The following is a 27,522-nucleotide window of genomic DNA, read 5'->3' on the forward strand; positions in this document are numbered from 1 at the left end:
CCCCACCCCATGTTGATGCTGGTGGCCTAGAGACTTTCTAATCCACGCATGATGTCCAGAGAGGGGCTGATATCTGTGCTCCCTTCAGCAGTACATATACTAAAAAACTGAGAGGGGCTGCCATTCATCAGAGGTCACAGTGAGTCGTGGTACCTGAACTGGGACTCAGGGGTCCTCCAGCCTACCCAGCTTCTTTGCCCTGACACTCCTGGACTGCAACTTCTAGACACCTGGTAAGCAGCCAGAGGGGTTTGGTTTGTGCAAAGAAACTGGGAGGTAGCGTTAAAAACCATGAAGGAGATTGGAAAAGGTGGAAAGGGCTAATCCTGGACTAACTGGGGGGATGGACGCAGGTTATTGAGCTAAGTCAAAGGCAAGAACTTCATCCAGGCACAGAAATGATGAGGGGGAGAGGGTGGTTTCCAGGCTGATCTGTGTGTGTTTGGGGGAGGAGGGCGAGGGCTGGGGGTAGGGATTGGGTTTCCTTTGGGTAGGCAAGGGTTAAGTCCTTCTGGATCTCCCAGGCTCCAACTACTCTGCCTCCCTGTACTTTTTCCTCTCCAGCCTCTGGCCCTGCAGCAACCGGAACCATCTGTGTGCCTGCCTCATCCTCATGGCCTGCCTGAGCCCCTCGCAGCTCCAGAAGGTAGGGCATCTGCTAGGTGGGGGTCCGAGAGGGTCACATAAGAGCTGGGGGTCCCTCCAGACCTCCAGAAGACCCTGGGAACTCAACCCCACCCCCTGCATTTTTCAGAAGAGGAAACAGAAGCTCAGAGCTGTCAGTTTCCAACCACAACGCCTAACTTCTGCACTCACAGCCGGGGGCGTCAGGACCACGGGGCCGGGATGAGGTGGGAATGTGTACGTGTGATGGAAACCAGAATAAAGAGTAAAGATCAGCCAGCCAGTCCAGCCCCAGGACTGGGTCCTAGGAGCAGAGGGGGAGGAGGAGGAGGGACAGCGGGGGAGGGGGAGGGCGGAGCCAGGACCCGTGATGGGGCGGGGTCAACGGAGGGCAGGCCGCCCCACCCCCGGCCCCGCCCCGGCCCGGAGCCAGGAGAGGGCGGCTGGGTCCCACCTGCTGTCCTTACACGGAAAGCTGACTCTTAGGAATTAGAGTGACACAGACTTAAAAACAAAACAAAACAAAAACAAAAAACAAAAACAAAACACGTGATCCTTGTTTGTTGCTGATAAGGGAAAAATGCTGAAAAATACAGAAAATCTCAAAAAAGAAAATGAAAAACCACCCATAATTTCCTACCCTGAGACTTAGTATTTTGGTAGTAGACAGCCCTAGAATCTTTAAAAGGCGAACATAATAGCTACCGCTTGTGAGTGCTTGCCCACCGTTTTATAAAGGAGACGCTAAAGTGCCTCCGACTTGATGGTCTGAGGGCCAAGGCGGTCGCCCAAGATCTTGCAATGGCTAAAATACTAAATCCGTGTTCAGCTTTTTTTTTTTTTCCCCATCTCACAGTATATCGGGCACATATGCCATGTCAGTAAATATTTTTCTACCACATGATTTTTATCAGCAGTGTTGGGTTCCAGATAGATAAAACATACTTTGTTGAATGACCATCCTTGCGCTGAGCATTTAGGTTGTTTCTGATGTATTGTTCTCATTCAACCAGCATCAGTGAATACCCTTAATTAATACATCTTTGCTCCTCTATTTGTTAAGCCCCCAATGTATGTCAACAAGTTCTCGTCTGAGTGTATTTGCTGGGTCACGCAGTTTGCTGTGGGTGACCCAGTTCCCAAGGAGGAAATGTTCAGCTTGATACTGATGGGAGGATTGAGTACCTATTACAGAGCTTTCCAGAGATGAAAGGGCCCACAGTGGGTGGGCATGAATGTCCCAACATCCCACAATGTGGAAGGCAGGCATCTATGAGGGAGTGAAGGAGGGAAGGGGAGGTTAGTAATTGGGAATCAGATACTTCACAGTGGGTTCAAGAGGTGACTTCCAATGCTAAGATTTTATAATGGTCTGCAAGCAAACATGTAGATGTTCTTTCTCTCCTTATGTCTCTCAATAGCCACAGAATAAGAGGTCTGGAGGCAAATTAGAATTTAAACTAGCTGTTTTAACTCCCCTCCCCCCTGGCTGTCCACACATTCAGCACAAAGCCCACCTCCTTGCCTGGCTTGGCTCCCACCACCCTCCTGCCTCCCTTCAGCCCCCACGCTTACTTCCCTCCATCTGGCCTCAATTCCTTGTGTCCCTCCTGTGCTCAGGGGCTTCACACATCCTGCACTCTGGGACTTAAATATTCATCCTTGTCTCTTCAACCCCCCCTTATCCTGCTGGTCCCCTTTAAATGCCACCTCCTCAGAGCTGCTGCCCTGAGACTTCTCTGTCCCCCACCCCAATCCTTTTACATTGGACACTTCTTTTTTTTTTTTTTTTTTTTTAAATTTTTATTTATTTATGATAGTCACAGAGGGAGAAGGAGAGAGAGGCAGAGACATAGGCAGAGGGAGAAGCAGGCTCCATGCACCGGAAGCCCGACGTGGGATTCGATCCCAGGTCTCCAGGATCGCGCCCTGGGCCAAAGGCAGGCGCCAAACCGCTGCGCCACCCAGGGATCCCCACATTGGACACTTCTGCCTTTAGCTCTTGAATCTGCCTTCTCCCTCCTTGCACGCAGCGGTTTGTGATAGCACACACCCCACCACTCTACCCCACATGCTGTTTTGCTTGATGTCAGCCTCCTTTGCTAGACTTTAAGCTCCAGGATGGCAGGTATCATGGCTGGCTTGCTCATTACTGTAGCTCCAGCTCCTAAAACCATGCCTGGTACACAGTAGATGCTCAATAAATTTCAGTTGAATAAATGAACGGGGTAATATTCCCATGTGACCCAAGCCCCACTGGAGGGGAAGGATGAGGACACCTCCCCTTCCTTCTTCCTTCATTCAGGCAACCACTATTGGTTGCTCCTCACCATGGTTCCAGGCACCATGACCTGAGTGGGGGTGGGTGGGTGGGAGGGGGAGACAGAGCAATAAATAGGATTCTTGGTCCTGCCCTCACACAGCTTTGGGTTTGAGGGAGAGGTAATGTCAGTCCTCATAAAGAGCATTTGAGGGCCGAGGGAAGCCTGAGTTTGCTTCCTGCCTTCAGTTTCAGGAGGACGGATTTCTGGTGCTGGAAGGATTTTTATCTGCAGATGAGTGTGTAGCCATGCAACAGAGGATTGGCGAGCTAGTGGCTGACATGGACGTCCCTCTGCACTGCCGCATAGAATTTTCCACCCAGGAAGAAGAGCAGCTGAGAAGCCAAGTAGGTGTCCGGGGCAGGTGAGAATGGGATCTGGTCTTTCATGGGGGGGCTCAGTCCCCAGGCAGAGCTGCAGCCTGGATGGGAAGGCCCCAAGGCCCATGAGCACTTGTTCTGGTAACAGATTGGGCCCTGGTTCCTCCCTGTGCCCAGCTAAGTGCCTTCTAGGTGTATGTCCTTCACTCCTCACTATGGACTTATAAGGTTGATCTTATTACTCCCATTTGACAGGTGGGGAAAACGAGGCTTGGGTTACTTGCCCCAAACCACATTGTTAGTAACTATAGAGTGAGGATTTGAACCCAGATCGGCCTGATATGAAGTCCGTGCTGTTCAGTGCTCTGCTGTGTTTCCTCAGTAGTTGGGCCAGAAACCCCAGAAAGAGCCAAATGATTCCAAGGGACCTGCTTTTGTGTCAGCCTCATACCCCAGTGAGACTAGAAACTCAGCTTCTCCATCCCCACCTCTTGTGACTTAATAGTACGCAATAGTGTTTGAGATGGGTGAGTGGAAACTCGGGGTTCTCCCACACGTTCTAACTTAACCCTCCAGGAGCCTGGCTGTGGTGCGGCCGCCAAGCCAAACCTGTGGCCCGGGGCCATCAACGCGGCTCCTTCATGCTGAGGCTCTCCTGCCATCCGGTGGGCATAGTGGGAATTACAATGGCCCGATGGCTCACAACCCAGAGACCAGGCTGGGAGGGTGGACTAAGGAATACATCTCACCGATGCCTTCTAGCAGGCATAGGGGTCCAGTGTCTAGAGACAGGTCACTCACAGCCCCAAGGAATGAGGGGGCTGATCTTGTGCCTCCCAAGCTGCCTTCTGAGAATGTTCCAAAGACCAGCGAAGGGTTGAGGGGAGGATGGGAGAATGAAGTGTATGTATCCTAGTTTAGAATGCTTGCAAAGAGCTCAGTGCAGTGCTGGGTACTCAGTAAACCCTCATCATTCACCATTAGTATTAAGACTTTGAGATGAGCATTAAAAGGAAAAAGATCAGAGGCCCGGGGTAGCTCAGTGGGTTAAGCATCTGACCTCAGCTCAGGATCCTGATCTAGGGTCCTAGAATCCAGCCCTGTGTCAGGCTCCCTGCTCAGTGGGGAGCCTGCTTCTCCCTCTCCCTTGCCCCTCCCCCAGCCAATGCTCTCTCTCTCTCTCTCTCTCTCTCTCTGTGTCTCTCAAATAAATACAAAATCTTAAAAAAAAAAGGAAAAATTAAAAAAGATCAGTGGATGTTCCATCCAGTTCTCCCTTCCAGCTTACTTTGAGTTATTTTCCAACTCTGCAAGTTGTATAGAACTGATAGGGGAGCCTGGCTGGCTCAGTTGGTAGACCATGCGGCTCTTGATATTGGGGTCATGAGTTCAAGCCCCACATTTTTTTAAAAAGATTTATTTACTTATTTTTATTTATGATAGACATAGAGAGAGAGAGAAAGAGGCAGAGACACAGGAGGAGGGAGAAGCAGGCTCCATGCCGGGAGCCCGACGTGGGATTCGATCCCGGGACTCTGGGACCGCGCCCTGGGCCAAAGGCAGGCGCCGAACCGCTGAGCCACCCAGGGATCCCCTCAAGCCCCACATTGAGTGTAGAGGTCACTAAAATTTTTTAAAATTTTTTTAAAAACCTGATAATACTGTCCACAGAAATGGACAGGAGAATGAAGTAATCGCCTGGAGATCTATTCCTGTTCCATCTATCTGCAAACTCATTTCAGCATTTGTTACCACCTATCTGTATGCAGTTCTTGGAATTCTTTGAACATCTTACTGGTTCTCTTGTGAATTAAGGAGTCAAGTAGAATCTTTGACATGTTTAGCTTCATTTTCTGTAATTATTATTATTTTCTTAAGTAGGCTCCACACCCAGCATGGAGTCAAACACAGGGCTTGAACTCACAACCTTGAGATCTAGACCTGTGCTGAGATCAAGAGTTGGACGCTTAACCAACTGAGCCACCCAGGTGCTCATTATCTTTAATATTGTTATTATTATTAATTATGCTTCCTTGACTTGTTTCTCTCACCCTGATCCTGATACAGAACAGCTATGAATGCTGCTAAAACAAATGTATATTTTTCAGTGGGAAAGGCTGTGAAAGGGCCAGGCAGGTCACCACAGAGCCCGCAGGCACATGTGTGCACACAGGAGGGGAGCCATGGGACTGTGCCACCTGGAAAACCCAGGGGTCGGTGCCCTCAGTTCCACTTGTGTGTCTACACAGGAAGGTAGAGAGATCTATCTACATAAAGGTGGCTGAGGGCAGCTAGAACCACAGGGAAAACATTGGGCATCTTCCTGAAGCATCATTTTCATATGATGCTAAGAAATGTAAAATATGGGGGTGCCTGGGTGGCACAGATGGTTAAGCATTCTACTATTGGTTTCTCCTCAGGTCGTGATCTCATGGGACTCTGCGCTCAGCGGGGAGTCTGCTTGAGATTCTATCTCCCTTTCCCTCTGCTCCTCCTCCCCCAGGGCATGCTCATTACTCTCTCTAAAATAAATAAATCTTTTAAAAAAATAAATGAAAAACATGATACTAAAATTAACAAGGGAATGTTATTAAGAAAAAAGAAAAAGATGAGTAATAGTTTATATTCATCAAGCTTTTAGCCATGCCTTGGCTGAGTGTTTTCTGTTTAGCAACAGCAGTAGTGATGATGATAAAAGCAGATATTCATGCAGCACTTTCCACATTCCAAAGACTGTTCTAGTGCCTTATGTACACCAATTCGTAATCTCTACAACACCCCATGAGATACCTTTGATAACATCTATATTTTATGAGGAAACTAAGCCCAGAGAGGTTCAGTAATGTGGTGGTGGTCACACAGCAACTCCATGGCGGAGCTGGGATTTGAACCCAAGTATTATAGCTCTAGGGTCTGTGCTTTCAACTCTTGTAAGATTCAGCCTCTACCTGAAACCTCCAACAATCCAGAGGAGGTCAGTTCTATTATTATTTCCCTTTTACAAATGAGGAAATAGGTGTTGAGTGGTAAAACAGGTGACCCAAGGCTGCCTGGGAACCACGCCTGTTTGATTACCATCCTATGTTCAGAGTCACACTGTATCAAGCATAAGAGTTCTGTGACTTTATTAAGAGGTGTCCAAGAAATTTAATGCTTGTGGCTTCCAGCTGTGCTTCCACGAACTTGGGGCTCCTGTTCACTGTCTACCTCAGTAGACGAGTTTGAGAAGTAACAGTGGGGTCTGCAGCCCTGCGGGGTTGGGAAGCATGAATGTCCCCTTCCTTTTTTGTCAGGCCCAGCTCTGACCCCATGTTGCTCTATCAGCCCCGTTAACATCCCCTCTCTGCAGGGCAAGAAAGACTATTTCCTTAGCAGTGGCGACAAGATTCGATTCTTCTTTGAGAAAGGCGTTTTCGACGAGAAAGGTTGGGAGCCGGGAACCCCAGGGTTGTGGGAAAGGCCTGCCTGGGGTATCTCCAGGTGCTGGGTGGGCACCAGGACCAGTTGCCCAGGGAAGAGCGGACTCCAACTCTTTTGTCTTTACTTGTTTCTTGTGTTACAGGAAATTTCCTGGTCCCTCCAGAGAAATCCATCAATAAAATTGGCCACGGTAAGCCAGTACCTGGGGGAAGGATACAGGGAAACTGAGGCCCGAAAAGCCTTGAGGCCTAACCCAAGGCCCACAGTAAGTTAGTGGCCCAGTAAATGGCATTTCTGGCTGCAACTTCCCCTCTGGGTCTGCTCTTCTGGCCTTATGGTGCTAATCATATGACACTGGGAAGAGAAACCACTTGAGCCACCCACCCGTGCAGATGGACCTGTGCAGACCCTCCTCTGCCTGGCCTGAAGATGATCCAGGCCTCGGGCATGGGGGGCTCCTGGCTCCCACTGATTCCTGGAGCCTCCTTCAGAGGCACCTAACATGTTGACATGGTCTCCATTCTGAGACCCCAAAATGAAGCTAGGATATCCTCCTTGTTTTTTCTAGGATCATACATTGTAATTTATTTTGGAAACCACCTATTTTTTTTTAAGATTTTATTTATGAGATGCCTGGGTGCCTCAGTGGTTGAGCAACTCCTTGGCTCAGGTAGTGATCCCGGGGTCCTAGGATAGATTCCTGTATCAGGCTCCCTAGAGAAAGCCTGCTTCTTCCTCTGCCTATGTCTCTGCCTCTCTCTGTGTGTCTCTCATGAATAAATAAATAAAATCTTAAAATCAAAAGATTTTATTTATTTGGAGAGAGAAAGAGAGTGTGTGAGCAGGGGGAGGGGCACAGGGAGAGGAAGAGAGAGAATCTCAGGCAGACTCTCCACTGAGCACCAAGCTCAGTGCAGCAGGAGCTCCCTCCCACGACCCTGAAATCATGAACTGAACCGAAATCAAGTCGGATGCTCAAAACACTGAACCACCCAGGCACCCCCACTCATTTTTAAACTTGAAGTTATATTGTGGTAGCTTTGTACAAAGAATTGTGGTAAAAGGCATATAAAATTTGCCATCATAACCATTTTTAAGTGTACAAATCAGTATCAATAATTATATCTAACCCTTACTTTTAAAAGAAGGATTTTATTTATTTACTTGAGAGAGAGAGAGCACGCGAGCGAGTGGAGGGAGGGGTAGTTGGAGAGGGATCCTCATGCGGGGCTTGATCCCAGGAGGGGCTTGATCCCAGGACCCTGAGATCAGGACCCGAGCCAAAGGCAGATGCTTAACCGATTGAGCCACCCACGTAACTCTCAACCCTTACTTTTTATAATAACAACAATAATAGCAAATAACAAGACGATCAGGTATTTGTTTTTTTTTTTAAAGATTTATTTATTTATTCAGAGAGAGAGAGAGAGAGAGAGAGGCAGAAACACAGGCAGAGGGAGAAACAGGCTCCATGCAGGAAGCCTGATGTGGGACTCAATCCCGGGTCCCCAGGATCACACCCCAGGCTGCAGGCGGCGCTAAACCGCTGCGCCCCCGGGGCTGCCCACGATCAGGTATTTGATGCCAGGCTGTGACCTGAGGGTGTGTAGGCATTACCCCGAGTGTTGTGGCAGCCTGAGAGGCAGGGTTGGCTTTCTGGTTCTGCAGTACGGAGGAGAAACAGGCTTATAGGAGAGAAATAGTCACTTGGAGCAGCTCAGAGAAAGAGGCAGGCCCAAAATCGCTACTATGGTTTTTTTTTTTTTTAAGATTTTATTTATTTATTCATGAGAGTCACACACACACAGAGGCAGAGACACAGGCCGAGGGAGAGGCAGGCTCCATGCAGGGAGCCTGATGTGGGACTCGATCCCGGGACCCCAGGATCACACCCTGAGTTGAAGGCAGACGATCAACTGCTGAGCCAACCAGGCGTCCCAGATCGCTACTATGTAACAGGTCCCTTTAAGTCAGGTCTGGAGTGACGTTTCCAGATGGCTGGAAGGTGGAGAATTATGTCTTAGTTGGAGTAGGGTGCAGGCACTGTGGGCCCATCCCTTGGTTAGAAACCAGCAGAGAGCTCAACACATACAAATAGGTGAGAAGCCCCGGTGAGGCTGACGAGGCCTGTGTAGGGGCGCCCAGGACCAGGCACAGAGGGACCTATGGGGGTGGGGGGCTGGCCCACTAGTCTGCCTCTGTTCTGCAGCTCTGCATGCCCACGACCCTGTCTTCAGACATGTCACACACTCTCCCAAGGTACAGGTAAGCAGGGGTGTGGGTGAGGGTGGGGAGTGGCCCAGGTGTGAATGAGAGCAGGCTGGAAGTCTGACTTCTGCCCCCTTTCAGGCCTTGGCCAAAAGTCTGGGCCTCCAGATGCCCGTGGTGGTGCAGAGCATGTACATCTTCAAGGTGAGCTCCCTGTCCTCCCCAGACCTCAGTTTACCCTCTGAATATGGGCAGGGTACTCATACCAAACCCCTCCTTTTGATGGGCCAAAAGCTGCTTCCCTGAGGAATTACTAAGTTTCAAGGAGAACATGCAAAATCTTACCTTCTGGGTAAGGTGCCTGGCATTTAGTTGGTGCTTAGTTAAAATTTGGTGGCAGGAGGGAAGGAGACCCCCCCGAACCCCTTGCTCCCTTCTTTTGCCATTAAGATGCTCTGCTCCCAGCTTCAAGGCCCGATTTGGTGCCACCTCCTCCAAGAAACCTTCTAGTTTTTCCCTGGGGAAGAGAGGGCCCCATTTCTGATCCTGGGGCTGAGAGGCTTAATCTCAGACCTGGGCCCCAGCTGCTCTTGCTGCTCCTCAATTCTGCCTTTGCCCTCGGTAGGCATGCTGTGTGCTCAGACTTGGAGTACTCCATGGGCAGAGTGCTTTTTCTCTTTGCAGTCCTCCTAGGCCTGGCACACAGGGAGTACTCCATGGCTGGGTGCTGGTGTGGAATCCTTGGAGGTAGACACCTGTGGCCAAGTTAGGGCATCCCACAAGACTCAGAGCAGCCCTGCCCCTCCCCACTGGCCTCTGGCCTCATCTGGCCCTTCTTCTCTCTTGCAGCAACCTCACTTTGGTGGTGAAGGTGAGCTGAGAACAGGCCATGGGGTCCAGCAAAGGCCACGGTGGGAGATCTGGGACATTTGTGGTTGTCAGGTCTTTGGAGGGAGGGATGGCGCTTGCTGAGATGTCTATGGGCAAGAGCCTGGGCCAGGAGGGAGAAGCTCCCTTCTGTTCCTTTTTGGAACTATCGATTGGGAGGGTGTTCTGGAGACTTTGGCAGTGGTTCTTGAACCTGGCAGTGACTTCTCGCTAGTTAAAAATATCAGTTCTGGGGCCCTCAGTCCCCAGTCCCTGAGATCTTGAGTCAGTAGGGCTGCAAGGACCTGTGAACCTGTATTTTTAACAAGTTCCCTGGAGGACTGATTTGACAGAGGAATTGCAGATCTAACTTCAAACCTCCCTGTATGCACAAATACTCTGTTTAGCCTCCCTCTACTTCTGCTTAAATACCTCCAGTGACAGGGGGCTCATCCCCTCACAGTCAGCCCTTTCCTTCCTTGCATGAGCCCAAGTTGCCCTCCTTGTGACCACACACTCCTCCCTCCCATCCAGCCCGGGGATGGTCTCTTGAGGTGATGAGCAGCCTCTCCCCGCATTCAGTATCCCCATCTCCTGCAGTCAGTCCTGCTCCAAATGCTTTGGATTGCCCACCACCAGGACACCTCCCTCTGGACATTGTCCGGATTGTTCAAGTCCCTCTTAGGGCTTGGAAAACCCATGGTTCCCTGGGAAGGAGATGGAACAAGCATCTACTGTCTAAAGTCCTTTGTTCAGGGGTTCTCCATCCTGGTGGGGTCCCAGCATCACATGGAGGGTGTTAAAATGTGGATGGGGGCTAGTTGCACCCCGTCTTCGCCTTTTGTACTCAGCCTCACACCGCCCAGTGGATCATCTGGTGGCTGGAGGTCCTTGTTCTGGTTAAGGATGGTGGCTTTAGTTGCCTGGCTGAAATCAAACACTAGCAGCAACTTTTTAGCAATTATGGTGTTGGGCCCTGTACTAAGCACTTTCCACACCCTGTGGCATCGGGTCCTCCAGCAACGCCATGAGGTAGGTTCCTGCTGAGGTCACTTCATGGTTTAGAAAAAGGAGGTTTTGAGAGGTGAAATCTCATGCCCTGAGTCTCCAGGCCAGGAGGTGGTGGGATTCCAACTGACCCTTGGAAGGCTGTGAGAGCACCAGTGGGGAATAAGGACAAGGTGAAGCAAGCCAGGTTCCTTATGTCCAGGGTGGGGGCTGCTGCAGTTTCCCCTCACCAGGACTCCACCTTCCTGTACACGGAGCCCCTGGGCCGGGTGCTGGGCATATGGATCGCATTGGAGGATGCCACTCTGGAGAATGGCTGCCTCTGGTTCATCCCAGGCTCCCATACCGGTAAGGACACCTGTTCTCCCTGCCCACCCATATCCAGTCCCCGTGGAAGAGAGACCCGGAAAATAAGAGAGGCTAAAGGCTCCCCCCTTGGCCACAGGTGGGGTGTCAAGAAGGATGGTCCGGGCCTTTGCTGGCTTGAAGCTCAACACCAGATTCCTTGGGTCAGAGCCTGTCTGGGATGACAGCCTATTTGTACCCACACCAGTGCAGAGAGGTAGGTGGGATGCAGAGGGCAGGGAGGCAGGCTCTGAGGCTGTGTGTGTGGGTCTGTGCTTGCTCTGACCGCCCAGCTTCCCTGAGGGCTGTGAAGTTACGGGATGGGAGGTGGGGGTGGACAGGCATAGGGAAGCCTGAAAACCACACAATTTTCCCTAAGGCATCCTGGATCAGGCTAGAGTCCAGACTCCACTGTCCTTTTGGGCAAATGACTGAATCTCTCTGAGCCTCAGTTTCCCCAAATGTAAAGCAGGGAAGTCAGTGAGATAGATGATGTGCTTAAGATGTGGCACATGGCAGATGCTAAACAGATGCTGGCCATTCCTTTTAGAACAGGGCAACCTGACATCCAGCCTGGCTTTTTTTTTTTTTTAAGATTTTATATGTATATTTTTTGACAGAGAGAGAGAAAGATGGCACGAACAGGGATTTGGGGGGCAGGGACACAGGGAGAAGGAGAAGCAAACTCATTGAGCAGGGAGCCCACCATGAGGTTTGATCCCAGGACCCTGAGATCATGACCGGAGCCGAAGGCAGACACTTCACCATGGAGCCACCCAGGCACTCCACAGCCCAGCTTTTGATGGCGAGGTCCCAGCTGACTGGCATAGTACAGACACTCTGGCCTGGTTCCGCAAACATCATAGAAGGGGATGCTCTTGCCAAGGCTTGCCAAAGGCATAGGTCACAGCAGAAGGGAATTGGTCCCAGGGGAACCTCTGAGCAGTAGCATGGCCTCTGACCCTGAGCTTTCAGGGATGGGAATGGGGATGAACAGGCCACAGAATCACTTGAGGGAGGAGGGGCCTTTATCTCTCTCTGCCAAATGTTCTCCTGACCTGCTGCATTCCTGCCAGGGGCCCTTATCCTAATCCACGGAGAAGTAGTGCACAAGAGTGAGCAGAACCTTTCTGACCGCTCACGCCATGCCTATACTTTCCACCTCATGGAGTCCTTGGGCACCATGTGGAGCCCGGAGAACTGGTAGGTGGCAGGGTGTGTGTGTGTGTGTGTGTGTGTGTGTGTGCGCGCGCGCGTGCCCTGGACAGGCTCCTGAAGAGGTCCTGGAGGCCCAGAGCAGTGATGCTGGTGCCTCAGGGTCTTCTCTATCTCCACAGGCTCCAGCCAACAGCTGAGCTGCCCTTTCCCCCTCTGTACACCTGAACCGCCTCTCAGGGCTGGGGCCCAGCCCCTCCAGGGGAAGCTGTGGGTTGCAAGCACCAGCGCCTCGCCCGACCACCCAGCTGCAAAGGGGAAGCTAAATCTCTTCCCTTGTGCTTTCTCCCTGCCAGCGTCTGTGCCCCTGAGCCCTGTAGACAGGCAGGTGAGGGGTGGCAGGTGGGCCCCAGGAGCCTGGCTGGCTGGCTTTCTGGACACCTCTGTCTCTCTGCCTCTCCCCTGCCCCAACCCAACCTCCTGCTGGAGGCAGCCTCTCGCCATGATAGCATTGTGGCTATTTCTCTGCTAGCTACCCCCTGTTCCCTCCTCTCAGATGCAATTCTAATTATTACAGTGCAGGACATGCAATAAAAGCGATTTCTGAATGCAGCCTCCTGACTCTTCTTTCCCAAATAGCCTTTCTTTCAAGAGAAGAGCCCTGCTGTAAGTTATCCCAGGCATCCCAGCCCTGCCTGGTGAGGTCTGCACAGTTTTAATGACAATAACATTTAGTGGGCATTCACCATGCCCAGAGCTGTAAGTGTTTTGTCTCACTGTGTCCTGACACCTTCCAGGTAGGTGCTCTTACCATCTGTGTTTATAGATGGTGAAGCTACCACATGGTGTGGGAAGTTTCAGTGACCTGCTCCAGTCCCAAGGGCTATTTCAGTTGTTGAGTGACTCAGCCTGATCCAGCACATGTGCTTCTCACCTTTGGGTTTTTTTTTTTTTTTTTTTAGATTTTATTATTTATTTAACAGAGAGAGAGAGAGGAGTAGCAGAGAGAACTGCACAGGGAGAGGGAGAAGCAGGCTCCCCGCTGAGCGAGAGAGGGATGTGGGGCTCCATCCCAGGACCCCAGGATCACGACTTGAGCTGAAGGCAGACGCTTAACTGACCAAGCCATCCAGGTGCCCCTGTGCTTGTCACCTTTGTGCTCCCAATACTCCTTGCTTGGGGAGAGAAGACCAAGCTTGGGGAATACAGTCCCAGATTCTGGGCCTGGCCTTGTGACCAATTTGTTTTCCAGTCCCAAGCCAGACTCCTCTCTGGGCCCGGTTTGCCACCTATACAATCAAGGGGCCAAATGAGGCCCCCACGGTCCCTCTCTGTGGGCATTTTTGACAGGCACCCAGACTTTCTGGGAGAGGAAGAAGCAGGCTCCATGCAGGGAGCCGGATGTGGGACTCGATCCCGGGACCAGGATCATGCCCTGAACCAAAGGCAGACACTCAACCGCTGAGCCACCCAGCCATCCCAACAATGCACATTTCTAAACTTCTTTGAATGAGCAGGTCAGCTGCTCTGGGCATGGTGATGCTTGGCTAGAACAACTTCCTGGAGGCTCCTATACGCCTCACTTTCCCTTCCTCTATGGCATTACCTGCCCAGCCTCAGCAGCCATATGAATTTGTGACCTTAATTTTCAGTCCCCACTGTGTTTGTTAATAAACCAAGGCTGGGAGGATCCCTCCCAGGTGTTACCCAGGCAGCCAGTGAGGCAAAGCATTGGCATTTTGCCGCCTCTTTGGCATTTTGCCACCTCTTTTTGCAAGTAGAAGGGAGCCTGGGAGAAGGGAAGGGTTTCTTAAGTCTTTTTTGAGCCCCAAAGGAATGTCTTGACACTTTCCTCTGAGGGAGAGGGCTCAACAGTGATCCCTGCTAGAGCTCTGCTCCTGGCTTCTGGCCCTGGTAGGCCAAAGTTCTCGTATCTTACAGTTAGGCCCCTTCCTGTTGGGCTGGGTAAGGAGCAGAGAACCTTGTCCAGCCTTAAGCAACTCACTATGCTATCTTCCCACGGATGGGAAATGTTCACCCACTTGGCAAATGTCCCCTGGGTTCCCGCTACAATGCCAGGTTCTGCTGGCGCTGGAGGGTATGGTGGGGAAATGGACAGCCCTGAAGTCTGTCCTCACACAGAGCAAGGATACAGCATGGGCCCCACAGTAGAGCCATTCTGAACTCTCAGTAAATCCCGCCAGCCCTCAGTCTCTTAACTTCTTACCAAGAGAAGAAACACAGGTTTCGAGATGACTGGTGTATGAGAGGGTCTCAGGAGGGACCCCTTGTTAAGGACCCTGTGCCTGCCAGCATCATCATCATGTGTCCTTTATCAGTACCACTCAGCCAGGCAGCAGAGGCCTTGAGGCAGGAGGGGAGTTGGCTCAAACAGGAAGTCAGCCCACCAGGCTTGATACTCTTCCTCCAGCCCTTCTGCGCATGCAACAGATGTCTCACCTCTTCCCTTCAGCTCAAAGGGGAGAGAGCACATGCGCTTGGCTATTTTCCTCTTGGGCTCTCCTCCAAATGTTGCCAGGGGAGTAGAGTCACTCTGGTCTCCAAGCACAATCCATGAAACCTCTTGGCTGGCCTGGCTTTTTGCTGACATGAGGGCTAGCCTTGACTAATAATGACACTTACTATTGTTCATTATACATGGGCTGTGGGCTGGACCTTTCACACACCTACCTCATCTCACTGGATCCTCAGCTAGTAACTAACAGTAGATGGGATCTTACTATTCCCATCTTGTAGACAAGGGAATTGAGGCCCAGGGTGGTTAAGCAACTCACATAGTTAAATAGTACAGTCAAGGACTCAGAGTCTCAACCAGGTTACTTTGACTCCAGAACCTGAAGTGGTGACCATTACACACTCCTGACTCCAGGATCCCGCTCGGGTCCCCTCCAAGAATCGCAAGATGACAGGTGTGGGTATGGGTGTGTGTGTGTGTCCTATACCACTCTCAGCCTCTTTGTATTGTTGTGCTGTCTTTAAGCCTTTTTGTCTCTTTTAAAATATCAGCAAAACTAAAACCAGGAGTTCTTTGATTTTTATTTTGAATCTGAATCAATTGAAGAAATCAAATCTGCTTCTCACCCCTTGGCTCTTCATGCCCAAAATGGCTGGCTGCTGTGGGGACCATTCATCCTCCCCAGGTCCATTTCTTCCCATCATTGCTATGCAGCAGCTATGCCATCAGCAATATCAGGAGGTAGAGAGGCAACAGGAGATTGTCTATCTGTGTCGTGTATGCTTCTAGGAGGGACACGATGCTGATAGAGCCCAAAATCCAAACATAACTGTAGTTTAGGTCCACTCCACTATCAAAGATTAAGATCAGAGCTACAGAAATGATCTGGGCAAATATAGAGGTCATGGTCCCCTCAAAGGTCTTTTTGGTTCCAGGCCAGTGGATTTCCCCCATTGTGCTGCCAAAAATGGAGGCCACAGTGTCCCCCACACCCACAGACAGGACTCCTGCATAAGGGACTAGGGCTCTTGCTCCCCCCAAGTTGCCCTTCTGTGTGCAGGGCCTGGGAACCAGCCAAATTGGAAGAGACATGCCCAAGAGCAGGTAGATATGTGTCAGGATGAGTGGTCCACTGTCTCGTTCATCTAAGAAAAGGGACAGGAGGCTCCTCAGAGTGTGGCCCAGGGGCTTGATGCGGAAATAGCGCACATATTCTAGGAAGATAAAGACTGTTAGGCATATGGTGGCAGCTACATAGAGCAGTGTCCGGTCAAGGATGATACCGGGGATGTAGGTGGCCACCACAATGAAGTGGAAATACTTTCGGGCAATGGTGGGGGCCTGGTGCTTCTTAGACTCAGAAGATGACCGCTTGGCATTCTGGTAAAGCACCACCAGGCAGGCTAAGGTGGCCAGCAGAGACCAGTAGACCAGGAGGTAGATGCGGGTCTCTGTCTGGAAGAGGAATTGAAGAAGCCAGAGCAGGGGGTTCTTGCGGATAAGCCGGTGCAGCCAGGGAAGGACCACGCCAAGGCCCAGCACACAAGTCATAAGGTGGAAGAAGATGGAGGAAGCCCAGGTACCTGAGTCCATGAAGACAAAGAGTGTGCTGAAGAAGACGCCCATAAGCACCATCCCTACTACCACCACCAGCAGGAAGAAATCCACTGGGTCGCCCTGGCTCTCCACCACAGTCAGAGAACGCTTGATGAGCTGGTTGAGCATGAAGCTGATGCCACCTAATACAAGCAGTGCCTCCCCAGGGGTAAAGCAGCGGGGCAGCAGGTACAACAGGATCATGTTGAGGTAGACGAAGATCAGCAGGACCTCCAGGACCTCGATCACCTCGCCCACACTCAGTGAGTGCTTCATGATATAAATGATGACACCTCCAGCCAAGCCTGAGATGACACAAGTGTTGGTGGGCACTGGGCGAGTGATGCCCAGTGCCAGTACCGACGAGAAGAGGGCCACTGCCATCCCAGTGGCTGCCACCACAATTCCAAAGCGCTCAAAATATGGGTTCCCCATGGACTGGCAGCGCTCCTTCATGACCAGTCCGAACAAAGGCATGACCATTGATGCGGGCAGCAGGCCACTGTTTGCGGACATGCGGAACTGGAAGACAGCGCTTCCCTGCTGCAGCAGCCGGTCCCACTTGTACTGGACGTAGAAGGCCTGCACTGCGAGAGCCACGGCGCACCACGAGTATCGGTCCCACACGGCTGCGTGGATGCTCAGCACCACTGCGAACACTACTGCTGCCTCCGCCAGCACTGACCCACTCAGCGGAGCCCCGGGGACCGGGGGAGCGTGCTCTCGGGTCATGTCTCTAGACCGGGCCCCGGAGAAACCGGAGTGACTAGCGACGCCTTGGCCTCTGGGTCCCTCAAGCCTTGTCAAGCCGAAAGCGGCAGCTTCACACAGCCAGCACCTCCTCTTTCCGTTCTCCAGCTGCGAGGAGGGAAGCTCCACTGTAGGCAAGCCTCTCTCTGCGGCTCGGGAACTGGCGCCCAGCTATCCTCCACGGCCTCGCACCTAGGACGCAGACGTTGCTACTCCGCCGCTTTCTTTACAGCCCGTGCTGCTCCCACCGCGGCTTCCTCACCTCTCTGGGCGTCGCCATCTTGGCCCCGCCCGCCGTCACGTGACAAGAAACACCGCCCACAGCCCGGCCGGAGGCGAACGGTCACGTGGCTGCGGCGTCTGGGGGCGGGGCCGGGGCGCGCGCGCGCGAAGATGGCGGCGGCCGCCGGCGGGCAGTGTGTGAGGTGCGGAGCGGGCCGAATCGGCGGGGGTGGCAGTGAGGCGTGGGGTCGAAGTCGAGCGGAAGCCGGGCGGGACTTGCGGGCGAGACGTGTGGCGGCGGTAGCGGGGTGAAGCCCCGCTAGGTGGACGGGCGCCGAGACGGGAGGCGGTTACGTCCAAACGGTCCCCGCGCGCGGGGATCCCAGGCGACTTCTCCAAGACGGGGCCGGTGCCTCTCCCCTTGCCTCACGCCGGCCTCCCGTCTCTTCATCCAGTCTCTTTGCCTTCCTCCCGCGTTCCTCGCCGCCCCCCCCCACCCCGCGCTTCCTTGTCCGGCGTGACGCTCCCTCGAGGCGCGACGGGGCGCTTCGCGGTCGCCCGGGGGGAGCCCCCGCCTCTGTCCCCGCTGCAGCCGGTTGCCCTGCCTGCCCCGGCGACGTTCCCGGGTTCCTCCATGTGCTCGTTGGGAGGTCTGTTCCGCGTGTGGCCGAGCCACCTCGCTGCAGTTGCTGCCCTCTTTCTCCTCGCAGCCTTTCATTCATCCATCTTCTCATTTCCTCCTGCATTGGCTCCGTCGGCCGACGTGCCCGGGTCTTTTAGGCGATCCCAGGCTCCGTAGTGGACTTTGGGAACGAGAAGATGAAATGTTAAAACAAGAGACAGTTCTTACTTTACAGAGCGCTTACTAGCGCCAGACGCTGGCGAAGCGCTTCCTGTGCATTAGCTCATTGAAACCCTCCCAAGACCGAGAGGCACCCTCTTTACCGATGATTCACGAGTCCAGCTAAGCGCTAGCTAGGTGGTCAAGTGAGGATTCAGACCTAAGCCTGCCCGACTCCGAAGCCTCAGCCAGGTCAGCGCACCTCCATCTTCCACCTTTCCGCTTCAAGTGTCTTCCATCGTCCCTACCACCCTCCGCCCTAAAATTCAACATGCCTGTCACTCACTGTGCCAGCCCTGGCTCCCCACTTTTATGCACTGCTGTGTCCTCAGCACCCAGAAGAGCACGTAATAGGCGCTCGGTAAATACTACACACATTGCTTATCTTCTTTGTTACCACTGACTTCACCTCCCCGCTCTAGTGAGATCTTCTTTGGGCTTTCCACTGGACTACTGAACTTTGCTAGGATGACTTTTCTTTTTCCTCCCTAGCTGTTTCATCTGGCAGCATTGTGGTCTTTGTGCCCCCCCCCCCCTTATTTGTATTTATCTGGTAGTCATTGTGGAGGTTGGGTAGATCTAGCTCCTGTAGGGTAAGGCATCCTCTTCAATAGAGAACAGGGGAAGGGAAGGGGTTGGTTTGCTTGAAAGATGCTTTGATGTCCCTGGGAACGTACCAAACTCACACTTGAAGATGGAAGAAATGACACTAGGATTTCTAGGCACTGCTTTGCTCAGAGTAGGGATTAGAGTGATCTTTTTGTGCTGGAAAGCACATTATAGCTGTTGGGATTATACTGAGTAGCAGCCTTCTGTTTGGAATGCCTGGAGGTCTGGACTAAGAGAAAACTTAAAATCTATTCCTGGTGCCTGCTGATTTGCAAGTGACCTCAGACAGTCCACTTTACCCTTGGAACCTGTTTTTTTCCCAAATATGAGCCCTTTTCAGAGTAGTATTGAAATGGCTCTGAAGCATATAGGAGAATCCTTGTGTGTGTTGCTAGCTGGCACTAGTCAAAAATAGAATAATACACTTAAATCACTCAGGGTTTTAGGAAGGTCCCTTAGGGTTTGGCAGACAGTCATTTTGAATATTGGCATTTTTAGATATCTTTTTTGTCCTTCAGTTAATGTGTTTGTAGAAGTCATGGTGGTGTATGTATGCTAAAAAAAAAAAACAAAAAAACAAAAACACCAGTGGTTTGAAAAGCTTCTGGTTAAGCTTAAATCTCAGTTCACACAAGAGGCATGTACCTCCTCTGTGGAGTAAGGGCATCCGTGGACAGTGGCCACATTTATTATCTCCCTGTGGAATATAACTTTCTCAAAAGAACTATTTCAGAGTAGGTTGGCTGTGTCTCAGCTTTGTACCAAAAGGACTCTGTCGTAGAGGCTCTTCTTCCTAACCTCCTAGTAGCTTTCCTCTGGAAATTTCCAACTGCATGGATTTCTTTCAGGAAGATTGTTTCCAGTTTCCATTTAGTCCAACTCTTTTAGAAATGGAGTTCCGTGTTTTCTGTTGGAACATTGGGCTGAAAGTCCATAAATTTTTAAAACTCTACCTTTGAGGCAATGTTTTTAGTTTCTGTGCTTTGGTTTCCTCCAAATACTTAGATCAGACTTATTAATTATGCAAAGAGATGAGAGACATTATAGCTTTGGATTAGACACCACAGTTCTGGCCATGGTTGTATCCTGCTAAACCTTTGTAGTGCCTAATTCTTAGGATCATACTTTTTATTACTTTCTACTTTCTTGCTGATTGTGTAATATGTACTTAATGTCCTTTGTCATTCCCAACACTAAACTTTGGAGTATCAGAAGCGTCTTTGATTCATTTGTATCCTCTTTATTCCTAGACCAGAAAATGTAGGAATGGAAGAACCAGTGGCACATGTTTCCACAAGGATTCCCTTCCTGATTAATTACTGTCCCCCCCCGCCCTTTTTTTAAAAATATTTTATTTATTTATTCATGAGACACACAGAGAGAGAGGCAGAGACAGAGGGAGAGGCAAGCTCCCTGCGGGGGAACCTGGTGCGGGACCTGATCCCAGGACGGGACTTGATCCCAGGATCCCGGGATCAGGACCTGAGCCGAAGACAGATGCTCAACCACTGAGCCACCCAAGTGCCCCTTCTCCTTTTTTTTTTTTTTTTTTTAAGATTTATTTATTTGGAGGGGGTAGTTTGGGGCAGGGGTAGAGGGACAGAGCATATCTCCAGCAGACTCCCTTCTGATCACGGACCCAACACAGGGCTCTGTCCCATGACTCTGAGATCATGACCTGTGCTGAAATCAAGAGTTGGACACACACTTAACTGAGATACCCAGGCATCCCTACTGTTGTCTCCTTTATCCTGCCTTCTCTTGGCACTTCTGCATATAATACTGGTTTTCTAATTTTTCTGTTCCACTTAGATTGCAGGCCTTGCAGGTCTAAAAGGGACTCCTCTCATTCTCCATCTTTGGTACTTCTTCATCAGCATATATTCTTTGAGCATCTCTTTGCCAGCCACTATGTTAAGGGTATGTTTTGCCATTGTAAAATAGAAAGCCTCACCTCCACCTTTGCATACTTGTAGGATGAATTCTTGAGTGTGTCTTGATGCAGTATAATGTAATGATGAAACTCTGGAGTCATGCAAACTCGGGTTCAAGCCTTGGCTCTATTATATATTAGCTTTGTGACCTTAGACAAATTATTTAACTACTCTTAAACTTTAGTTTCCTGATGAGATAATGGGGATAATAAGAGCATCAGCTTCATATATGAATTGTCAATATTCAATAAGACAGAATGTAAAATGCTTAACACAGTGCCTGCATATTATAAATGCTTGATTAATGTTGGCTATTCTTATTATCAAAAGCTCATTTTCAATAGAGATTATTGATTTTGACATAACAAAAGGAATATATATTGCATGACATGGTTTTGCCAATAAAATTTTTTTTCTTTTTGCCAAAAAAAAATTTTAATTTCTAAAGAACACTTTTTTTTTTTCTTGAGTAGTAAGTATAAAAGTTACTGCTTTACTCCAGGACAGTGATCTCCAATCTTGTTTAGTAGCAGAGTCTTTCTCTCCCCGTCTCTGCAAAATAGGCTAATGTATTAAACATAAAAGGACCAGGTCTTTTTTCTTTATAATTTTTTTATATTTTTTTAAATTTATGATAGTCACAGAGAGAGAGAGAGAGAGAGAGAGAGGCAAAGACACAGGCAGAGGGAGTGCAGGCTCCATGCACCGGGAGCCCGACGTGGGATTTGATCCCGGGTCTGCAAGATCGCGCCCTGGGCCAAAGGCAGGCGCCCAACCGCTGCGCCACCCAGGGATCCCCAAGGACCAGGTCTTTTACCTGCTCCTCTGAAACAAATTGATACCCTGGAGCAGTGGTAATTTAGGAATTCATTTGTGGAGTTTTAAAATGTAGATTTCCAGGGCACCTGGGTGGCTCTGTGTGTTAAGTGGCTGCCTTTGGCTCAGGTCATGATCTCCCAAGACCTGATCTCCAGGCTCCCTGCTAAATGGGGAATCTGCTTCTCCCTCTGCCCTTCCCTCTGCTCTCTTTCTCTCAAATAAATAAAAATCTTTTTTTTTTTTTTTTTTTTTTAAGATTTTATTTATTCATGACAGAGAGAAAGAGAGGCAGAGACACAGGCAGAGGGAGAAGCAGGCTCCATGCAGGGAGCCCGATGTGGGACTTGATCCCGGAATACCGGGATCACACCCTGGGCTGAAGGCAGGCGCTAAACTGCTCAGCCACCCAGGGATCCCCTTAATTTTTTTTTTTTAAGATTTTTATTTATTCATTCATTCATGAGAGAGAGAGAGAGGCAGACATAGCCAGAGAGAGAGAAGCAGGCTCCATGCAGGGAGCCCGATGTGGGACTCGATCCCGAGTCCCAGGATCACACCCTGAGCTGAAGACAGAGGCCCAACTGCTGAGCCACCCAAGCATCCCGTCTTCATAGTTTCTTCTGTGAATCCCTGCTAGCTACCTAGCTAACTAGAGACTTAAGTTCTGAAAGCAAATGTGGGTAAATTAAAGCTCAGTGATGGGATCCCTGGGTGGCTCAGTGGTTTAGCGCCTGCCTTCAGCCCAGGGCCTGCCTGATCCTGGAGTCCTGCAATCGAGTCCCGTATCAGGCTCCCTGCATGGAGCCTGCTTCTCCCTCTGCCTGTGTCTCTGCCTCTCTCTCTCTCTCCCTCGCTCTCTCTCTCTATCTGTATCTCTCATGAATAAATAAATAAAATCTTAAAAAAAAAAATAAAGCTCAGTGATACCTGGGCTTTTGAAATTGGAAGATGGATGATCAACAGTGATTTGATATATTAGCTTAGGCATACAAATGCCTTCAATTAAAGACAAATTTCTTTCCATTAATATTGGTGTACCGTTACCCCCTTATTAGCTATGTGTTATATAGTAGGAATCTAATGCATTCTGTACAAATCAGAAGTTCAAGTGTATGCTGTATACTTTTTTTTAAATATTTTTTTTAAAAGATTTTACTTATTTGTTCATGAGAGATACAGAGAGAAGGCAGAGACATAGGCAGAGGGAGAAGCAGGCTCCCTACGGGGAGCCCCAACGTGGGACTCGATCCCAGAACTCTGGGATCACTCCTTGAGCCGAAGGCAGATGCTCAACTGCTGAGCCACCCAGGCATCCCGAAGTATATGCCACATTAAATGAAGCCCTTCCTTATTTTTTTGTTAATTCAGATTTATCAAACAATTAAGTTAGAATATAATTATTCTCTTTACAAAAGGCAGTCTAACTTTAAAATTTTACTATAAATTTCTTTAAATGGTGAGCTTGCCTCTGTTCTTAATTGCTTACAGCGTGGTTTACTCAGACCTTTTAATATAATTGTGAGTAAAGGGTCCTATTTGTTTCATTAACTAGATCTCATCTCCTGATTTTTGCATAGTGAATGCTGTCTTGTCATCAGAAAAATGATTAGTGATCTCACAGAGCCATCGAGGGAGCAGATGTTTATTGATGCAGCAGAGCTCAAGTGTTTTCTTAAAAGCATTAACCCTTAGAAAAGAGATTTAAACCTCTTTTGATGGGAAAATGTTGAAAGACTTTTTTGGGGGTGGTGGTGGTAAAGATTTTATTTTTAAGTAATCTACACCCAGTCTGGGCCTTGAACTAGCAACCCTGAGATCAAGAGTTGTCGGTTCCACCCACTGAGCCAGCCAGACACCCCTTGAAAGAAAATTTTTAAGCATAGCTAGTGCTTGATGTAAGTCTTCATGGGAAAAACATTTTTCAGTTTATCCTCATTTTTAAGAGAACTTGCATCCTTTCTGTCAAATGTTTAGTATATTTTCCTAGACCTTTTCATCTCTATAGACTAGCTTTCTAAGCAGTTTTTTTTTTTAAGGGGGGGGGGAGAAAGCAGGGGGAGGGGCAGAGAGAGAGAGGGAGAAAATCTCAAGCTTACTCTATGCTGAGCTTGGAGGGGGAATTGGGGCTTAATCCCACAAACCTGAAATCATGACCTGAGACTCCTAACCAACTGAACCATCCAGGAGCCTCTTGGGAGAATTTCTTAGTGGTTACATTTTGAAATTTAGTTCTAGACTTTAGAAAACCCCATAAGGTGTTTCCTGAAGTTCCAAAGGCATGGATGAGGGAAGGAACTTGGGTAAGCACATGGTGAAGGGTATATTTAAAGAGTTTACCAGGAATAGTGACAATAATGTGTTGTTTTTAATATAGTGTCTTGCACTGTATGTGGTACCTAGTGCTAATTAATAAGTGAACGAATATTGCATTTAGAAAATTTTCTGAAGGTACCTGGCTAGCTCAGTCAGTAGAGTGTTTGACTCTTGGTCTTGGGGTCATGAGTTTGAGCCCCGTGTTGGGTAGAGAGATTACTTAAGTAAATCTTAAAAAAAAGAAAATTGGGGCACTTGAGTGGCTCAGTGGGTTAAGTGCCTTCGGCCCAGGTCATGATCTCAGGGTCCTGGAATCGAGCCCCACAATGGGCTCCCTGCTTAGTGGGGAGTCTGCTTCTCTTCCCTCTGCAGCTCCCCTAGCTTGTGTGTTATCTCTCTGTCAAATAAAATCTTAAAACAAAACAAAAAAAAAAAAAAAAAAAGAAAGATAAAATTTCTGGAGTTGATGAGGGGGCTTGAAATATACATAGTCCTTTTCTGTATTCTCCTTTTTGGTCACTACATTTTAATGAGAAGGGAGGAGATAGAAATACTACCCTGAGGTGGCTTCTTAGCATAGAAGATGTAAGATAATTCACTAATTATTGTAGTTCATTAATTCTCAAATATACATTTCTTTATACTGCTATGTATTTTATTATCGATGGCTGGTAGAACATAAATAATCATGTATCCTGCAATTAATTGTATCTTAAATGCATTAAAGTATGGTGGCAATCCTCTTTTTTTTTTTTAAAGACTTTATTTATTCATAGAGACAGAGAGAGAGGCAGAGACACAGGCAGAGAGAGAAGCAGGCACCATGCAGAGAGCCTGACATGGGACTCGATCCAGGGTCTCCAGGATCACGCCCTGGGCTGCAGGCGGTGCTAAACCACTGCGCCACTGGGGCTGCCCGCAATCCTCATTTTTAACACATCTGCTTGGTTTAGGTTATGTGTCAGCTTCTTAATTTTTATTTTGAACATCAAACTTTTAAGAACAATGTAATGGGATTAATGTCCAGAGTTTTAATAAATTGTTTTGTACATTGAGTTTCCTGGTTTCAGAGAATAGATGAAATACTGCGAGACAGCTTGGTCAAATTTGTATAATCTGAAAGTGCAAAATTCCCATTATTTTTCAGGAGCAGCCGGGAACTATGGACAATTCTGCTTGGAAGGTCAGCTCTGAGAGAACTGGTAAGTGGGTGGTGTTCTTGAGTGGATTCTGTAGTTTTTATGTAGCTTGTGTTACAATAAGCTCCCAAAACTGCCTTGTCTTTGATGGAAGAAGTAAATGCATTTTTTTATTCCTAAAACTTTATAAACATGATGTATTCCCTGTTTCTCTGTGCTGAACCATGTTGTATCTTCTAGCCCAGCTGCTAAGGTTTCTAAACCACTTCTCTTTGTTCTTTGGTGATTCCTTATCTGAAAAGATACCAGTGCTGTTCAACTAGCTGCTCAGGGTTGAGGGACAAATACCATTTTGCTCCCTCAGGCTAAGGAAAATGCTCAGGCCTTTTCTCTGTCTTGGACTTTACTTGCCTTTTCTTTTTTTTAACATGTTGCTAGCTCCTTAGGTCACAGAGGCTGTGCTTTCTAGGACATTTCCAAGTATAGTAAAGGACAGTTCATAATGTTGATCCTTAGTGTTTTAACCGACCCTGTGAGGGTAAAGTGTTAAGATGATGTTCAATTATTGCTATTATTATTATGGTAATTAACATAATGTTATACCTTTTTTCAGAGCTTTAATTTTTTTTTTTTTAAGATTTTATTTATGGGCAGCCCCGGTGGCTCAGCGGTTTAGCGTCTGCCTGCAGCCCAGGGCATGATCCTGGAGACCTGGGACTGAGTCCCACGTTGGGCTACCTGCATGGAGCCTGCTTCTCTCTCTGCCTGTGTCTGTGCCTCTCTCTCTCTCTGTGTCTCTCATGAATAAATAAATAAAATCTTTAAAAAAAAAAAAAAGCCACTCAGGCATCCCTAGAGCCTTTTTTTTTTTTTTTTTTTTAGGTAGGCTACATGGCCAGTAGGCTACATGGGGCTTGAACTCATGACCTTGAAATCAAGAGTCTCATGCTCTACCATCTGACCTATCCAAGATCCACTATAAAGTCTTCACATCTTTTATATGCTTTCGTCTGATAACTCTACTTCTAGGAATATGTCTTACAAGAAAGAAATCCTGAAAAAGTTTTGTGCACAAAGCTCTTTACCATAGTATTTTTAAAATTTATTTTTTATTTATTTGAGAGAAAGAGAAAGCATGAGCAGGGGGAGGGGCAGAGGGAGAAGCAGGCTCCCTGTTGAGCAGGGAGCCCTATATGGGGCTCCATCCCAGAACCCTGGGATCATGACCTGAGCCGAAGGCAGACACCCAACTGATGGAACCACCCAGGTGCCCTTACATAGTGTTATTTATATTAATAAGGAGTCACCGCTTAAGTTTATCTAACAATAGAGGTATGGTAAATAAATTATTATCCAGCCACTTGATAAAATATTATGCAACCACTAGAAAGAGTATTTATCAAGATTTTCATAATCAGGTTAAATCATCGTTAGAATGTTAAGGAAGGAAAAGAGGCTACAGAATTCTTTTTTTTTTTTAAGATTTTATTTATTTATTAGAGAGAGCATGAACGGGATGAGGGGAGAAGTGTGAGGGAGAAGCAGACTCCCCACTGAGCAGGGAGCCCGACGTGGGGCTTGACCCCAGGATCCTGAGATATGACCTGAGCCAAAGTCAGATGCTCAACCAACTGAGCCACTCAGGTGCCCTGAGAATTCTCTTTTCAAAATGATTTCAGCTGTGGGGAAAAGCATATTAAAAAAGACTTAGGATTATGTAAACCCTTATATAATTTCTTTGTTCTTTTCCAGAATCAGATCGAGGCAGAACTGAATAAACATTGGCAGCGGCTCTTAGAAGGGCTGTCCTACTATAAACCACCCAGGTATGGCTATTCCATGCGTCTGGTTAGAGTAATTCCCCTGAGGAAGCTGGGGTAGTGAAACTGTTGTTGTGTATGATTTTGTGATACTGCTGGGTCAGGTAGATTATAGAGAATACAGTTTGGTTACCAGTGGAAGAGAGTTGGGCACATTTTTTCTGTCTGTTGAAAGGAAGGGAAATTCCTTTTAGAAATATAGTGTTGTTGAATCTAGTTATATAACTCTAGTATTTGGGGAGGGGGAGTCATTAACTTTTCAATTAATAGTTCTAGTGTTTATTTTGGTCCACTGTGTTTGTGTACAGTGCTGTTGGCACCAGGTGCTAGGCTAGGGCAGTGAGCAGTGATAAGAGTAGCTGACCACTTACAGAGTGTTTACTGTGTATCAGTTACTATTCTGAGTATCATAGGCCTCATAAAAGCCCACTAAGATAGATACTATTTTTATTCAGTGCTTGAATATATATATATATATTTTTTAGTGGGCAATGGAAAACAATAACATATAACCTAGTTTAAAAAAGAAGAGAATACATCTTGTAGGACTAGACTCTTTAAATTAACTCCTAGTCCAGATAGCGTTCTGTGGTGCATCATAGTTGCCAAGCCACCCTCATTTCCTTTCTACTTCTGAGCATCTGTTTTTTTTTTACATCTTCACCTTCCATCTTCATTTCTTTAGGTTAATGAAGAGCTTTCTTTTTGTTCATGAACCCTTCCCCCATACTTGTT

At 48.5% G+C, this 27,522-nt stretch overlaps 3 protein-coding genes across 11 annotated transcripts in view; 2 read left to right on the top strand and 1 right to left on the bottom strand.

Moving 5' to 3' along the window:
* On the top strand, window positions 1-12,876 carry PHYHD1 (phytanoyl-CoA dioxygenase domain containing 1). 9 transcript variants are annotated; one of them, XM_072778243.1, is made up of 12 exons: window positions 7-233; window positions 565-646; window positions 3,134-3,309; window positions 6,590-6,690; window positions 6,828-6,875; window positions 8,895-8,950; window positions 9,035-9,097; window positions 9,743-9,764; window positions 10,988-11,116; window positions 11,214-11,330; window positions 12,190-12,316; window positions 12,451-12,876. In XM_072778243.1, exons 2-12 carry the CDS (start codon window positions 614-616, stop codon window positions 12,494-12,496), a joined length of 918 nt encoding a protein of 305 aa, XP_072634344.1. In that variant the 5' UTR covers window positions 7-233; window positions 565-613; the 3' UTR covers window positions 12,497-12,876. The 9 variants fall into 9 exon arrangements, 8 of the variants coding, with proteins under 8 accessions (XP_072634344.1, XP_072634346.1, XP_072634347.1 ...); XM_072778246.1 differs by having other exon boundaries at window positions 8-233; window positions 6,615-6,690; window positions 11,002-11,116; XM_072778247.1 differs by having other exon boundaries at window positions 11-233; window positions 3,134-3,292; window positions 6,615-6,690.
* A 2,431-nt stretch (window positions 12,877-15,307) lies between these two features.
* DOLK (dolichol kinase) lies at window positions 15,308-17,428 on the bottom strand. Its single transcript, XM_072778227.1, has one exon. The coding sequence runs from the start codon at window positions 17,070-17,072 to the stop codon at window positions 15,462-15,464; it is 1,611 nt and encodes a 536-aa protein (XP_072634328.1). The 5' UTR covers window positions 17,073-17,428; the 3' UTR covers window positions 15,308-15,461.
* The window catches only part of NUP188 (nucleoporin 188), a 54,926-nt gene continuing 44,819 nt past the window's right edge, over window positions 17,416-27,522 (top strand). The window contains exons 1-3 of the mRNA XM_072778204.1: window positions 17,416-17,515; window positions 24,976-25,030; window positions 26,720-26,793. Of these exons, the coding sequence (XP_072634305.1) occupies window positions 17,484-17,515; window positions 24,976-25,030; window positions 26,720-26,793 (161 nt within the window). The 5' untranslated portion in view covers window positions 17,416-17,483. The remainder of the gene's footprint in view (window positions 17,516-24,975; window positions 25,031-26,719; window positions 26,794-27,522) is intronic.

Source organism: Canis lupus, chromosome 16 (assembly GCF_048164855.1).
Source record: "Canis lupus baileyi chromosome 16, mCanLup2.hap1, whole genome shotgun sequence".
NCBI lineage: Eukaryota > Metazoa > Chordata > Mammalia > Carnivora > Canidae > Canis > Canis lupus.

Coding starts and splice junctions, on each gene's coding strand:
- DOLK (XM_072778227.1), bottom strand. CDS start 17,072: ATGACCCGAGAGCACGCTCCCCCGGTCCCCGGGGCTCCGCTGAGTGGG.
- PHYHD1 (XM_072778243.1), top strand. CDS start 614: ATGGCCTGCCTGAGCCCCTCGCAGCTCCAGAAG. Junction 647..3,133: donor GCCCCTCGCAGCTCCAGAAG/GTAGGGCATCTG, acceptor TCCTGCCTTCAG/TTTCAGGAGGACGGATTTCT. Junction 9,098..9,742: donor AGAGCATGTACATCTTCAAG/GTGAGCTCCCTG, acceptor TCTCTCTTGCAG/CAACCTCACTTTGGTGGTGA.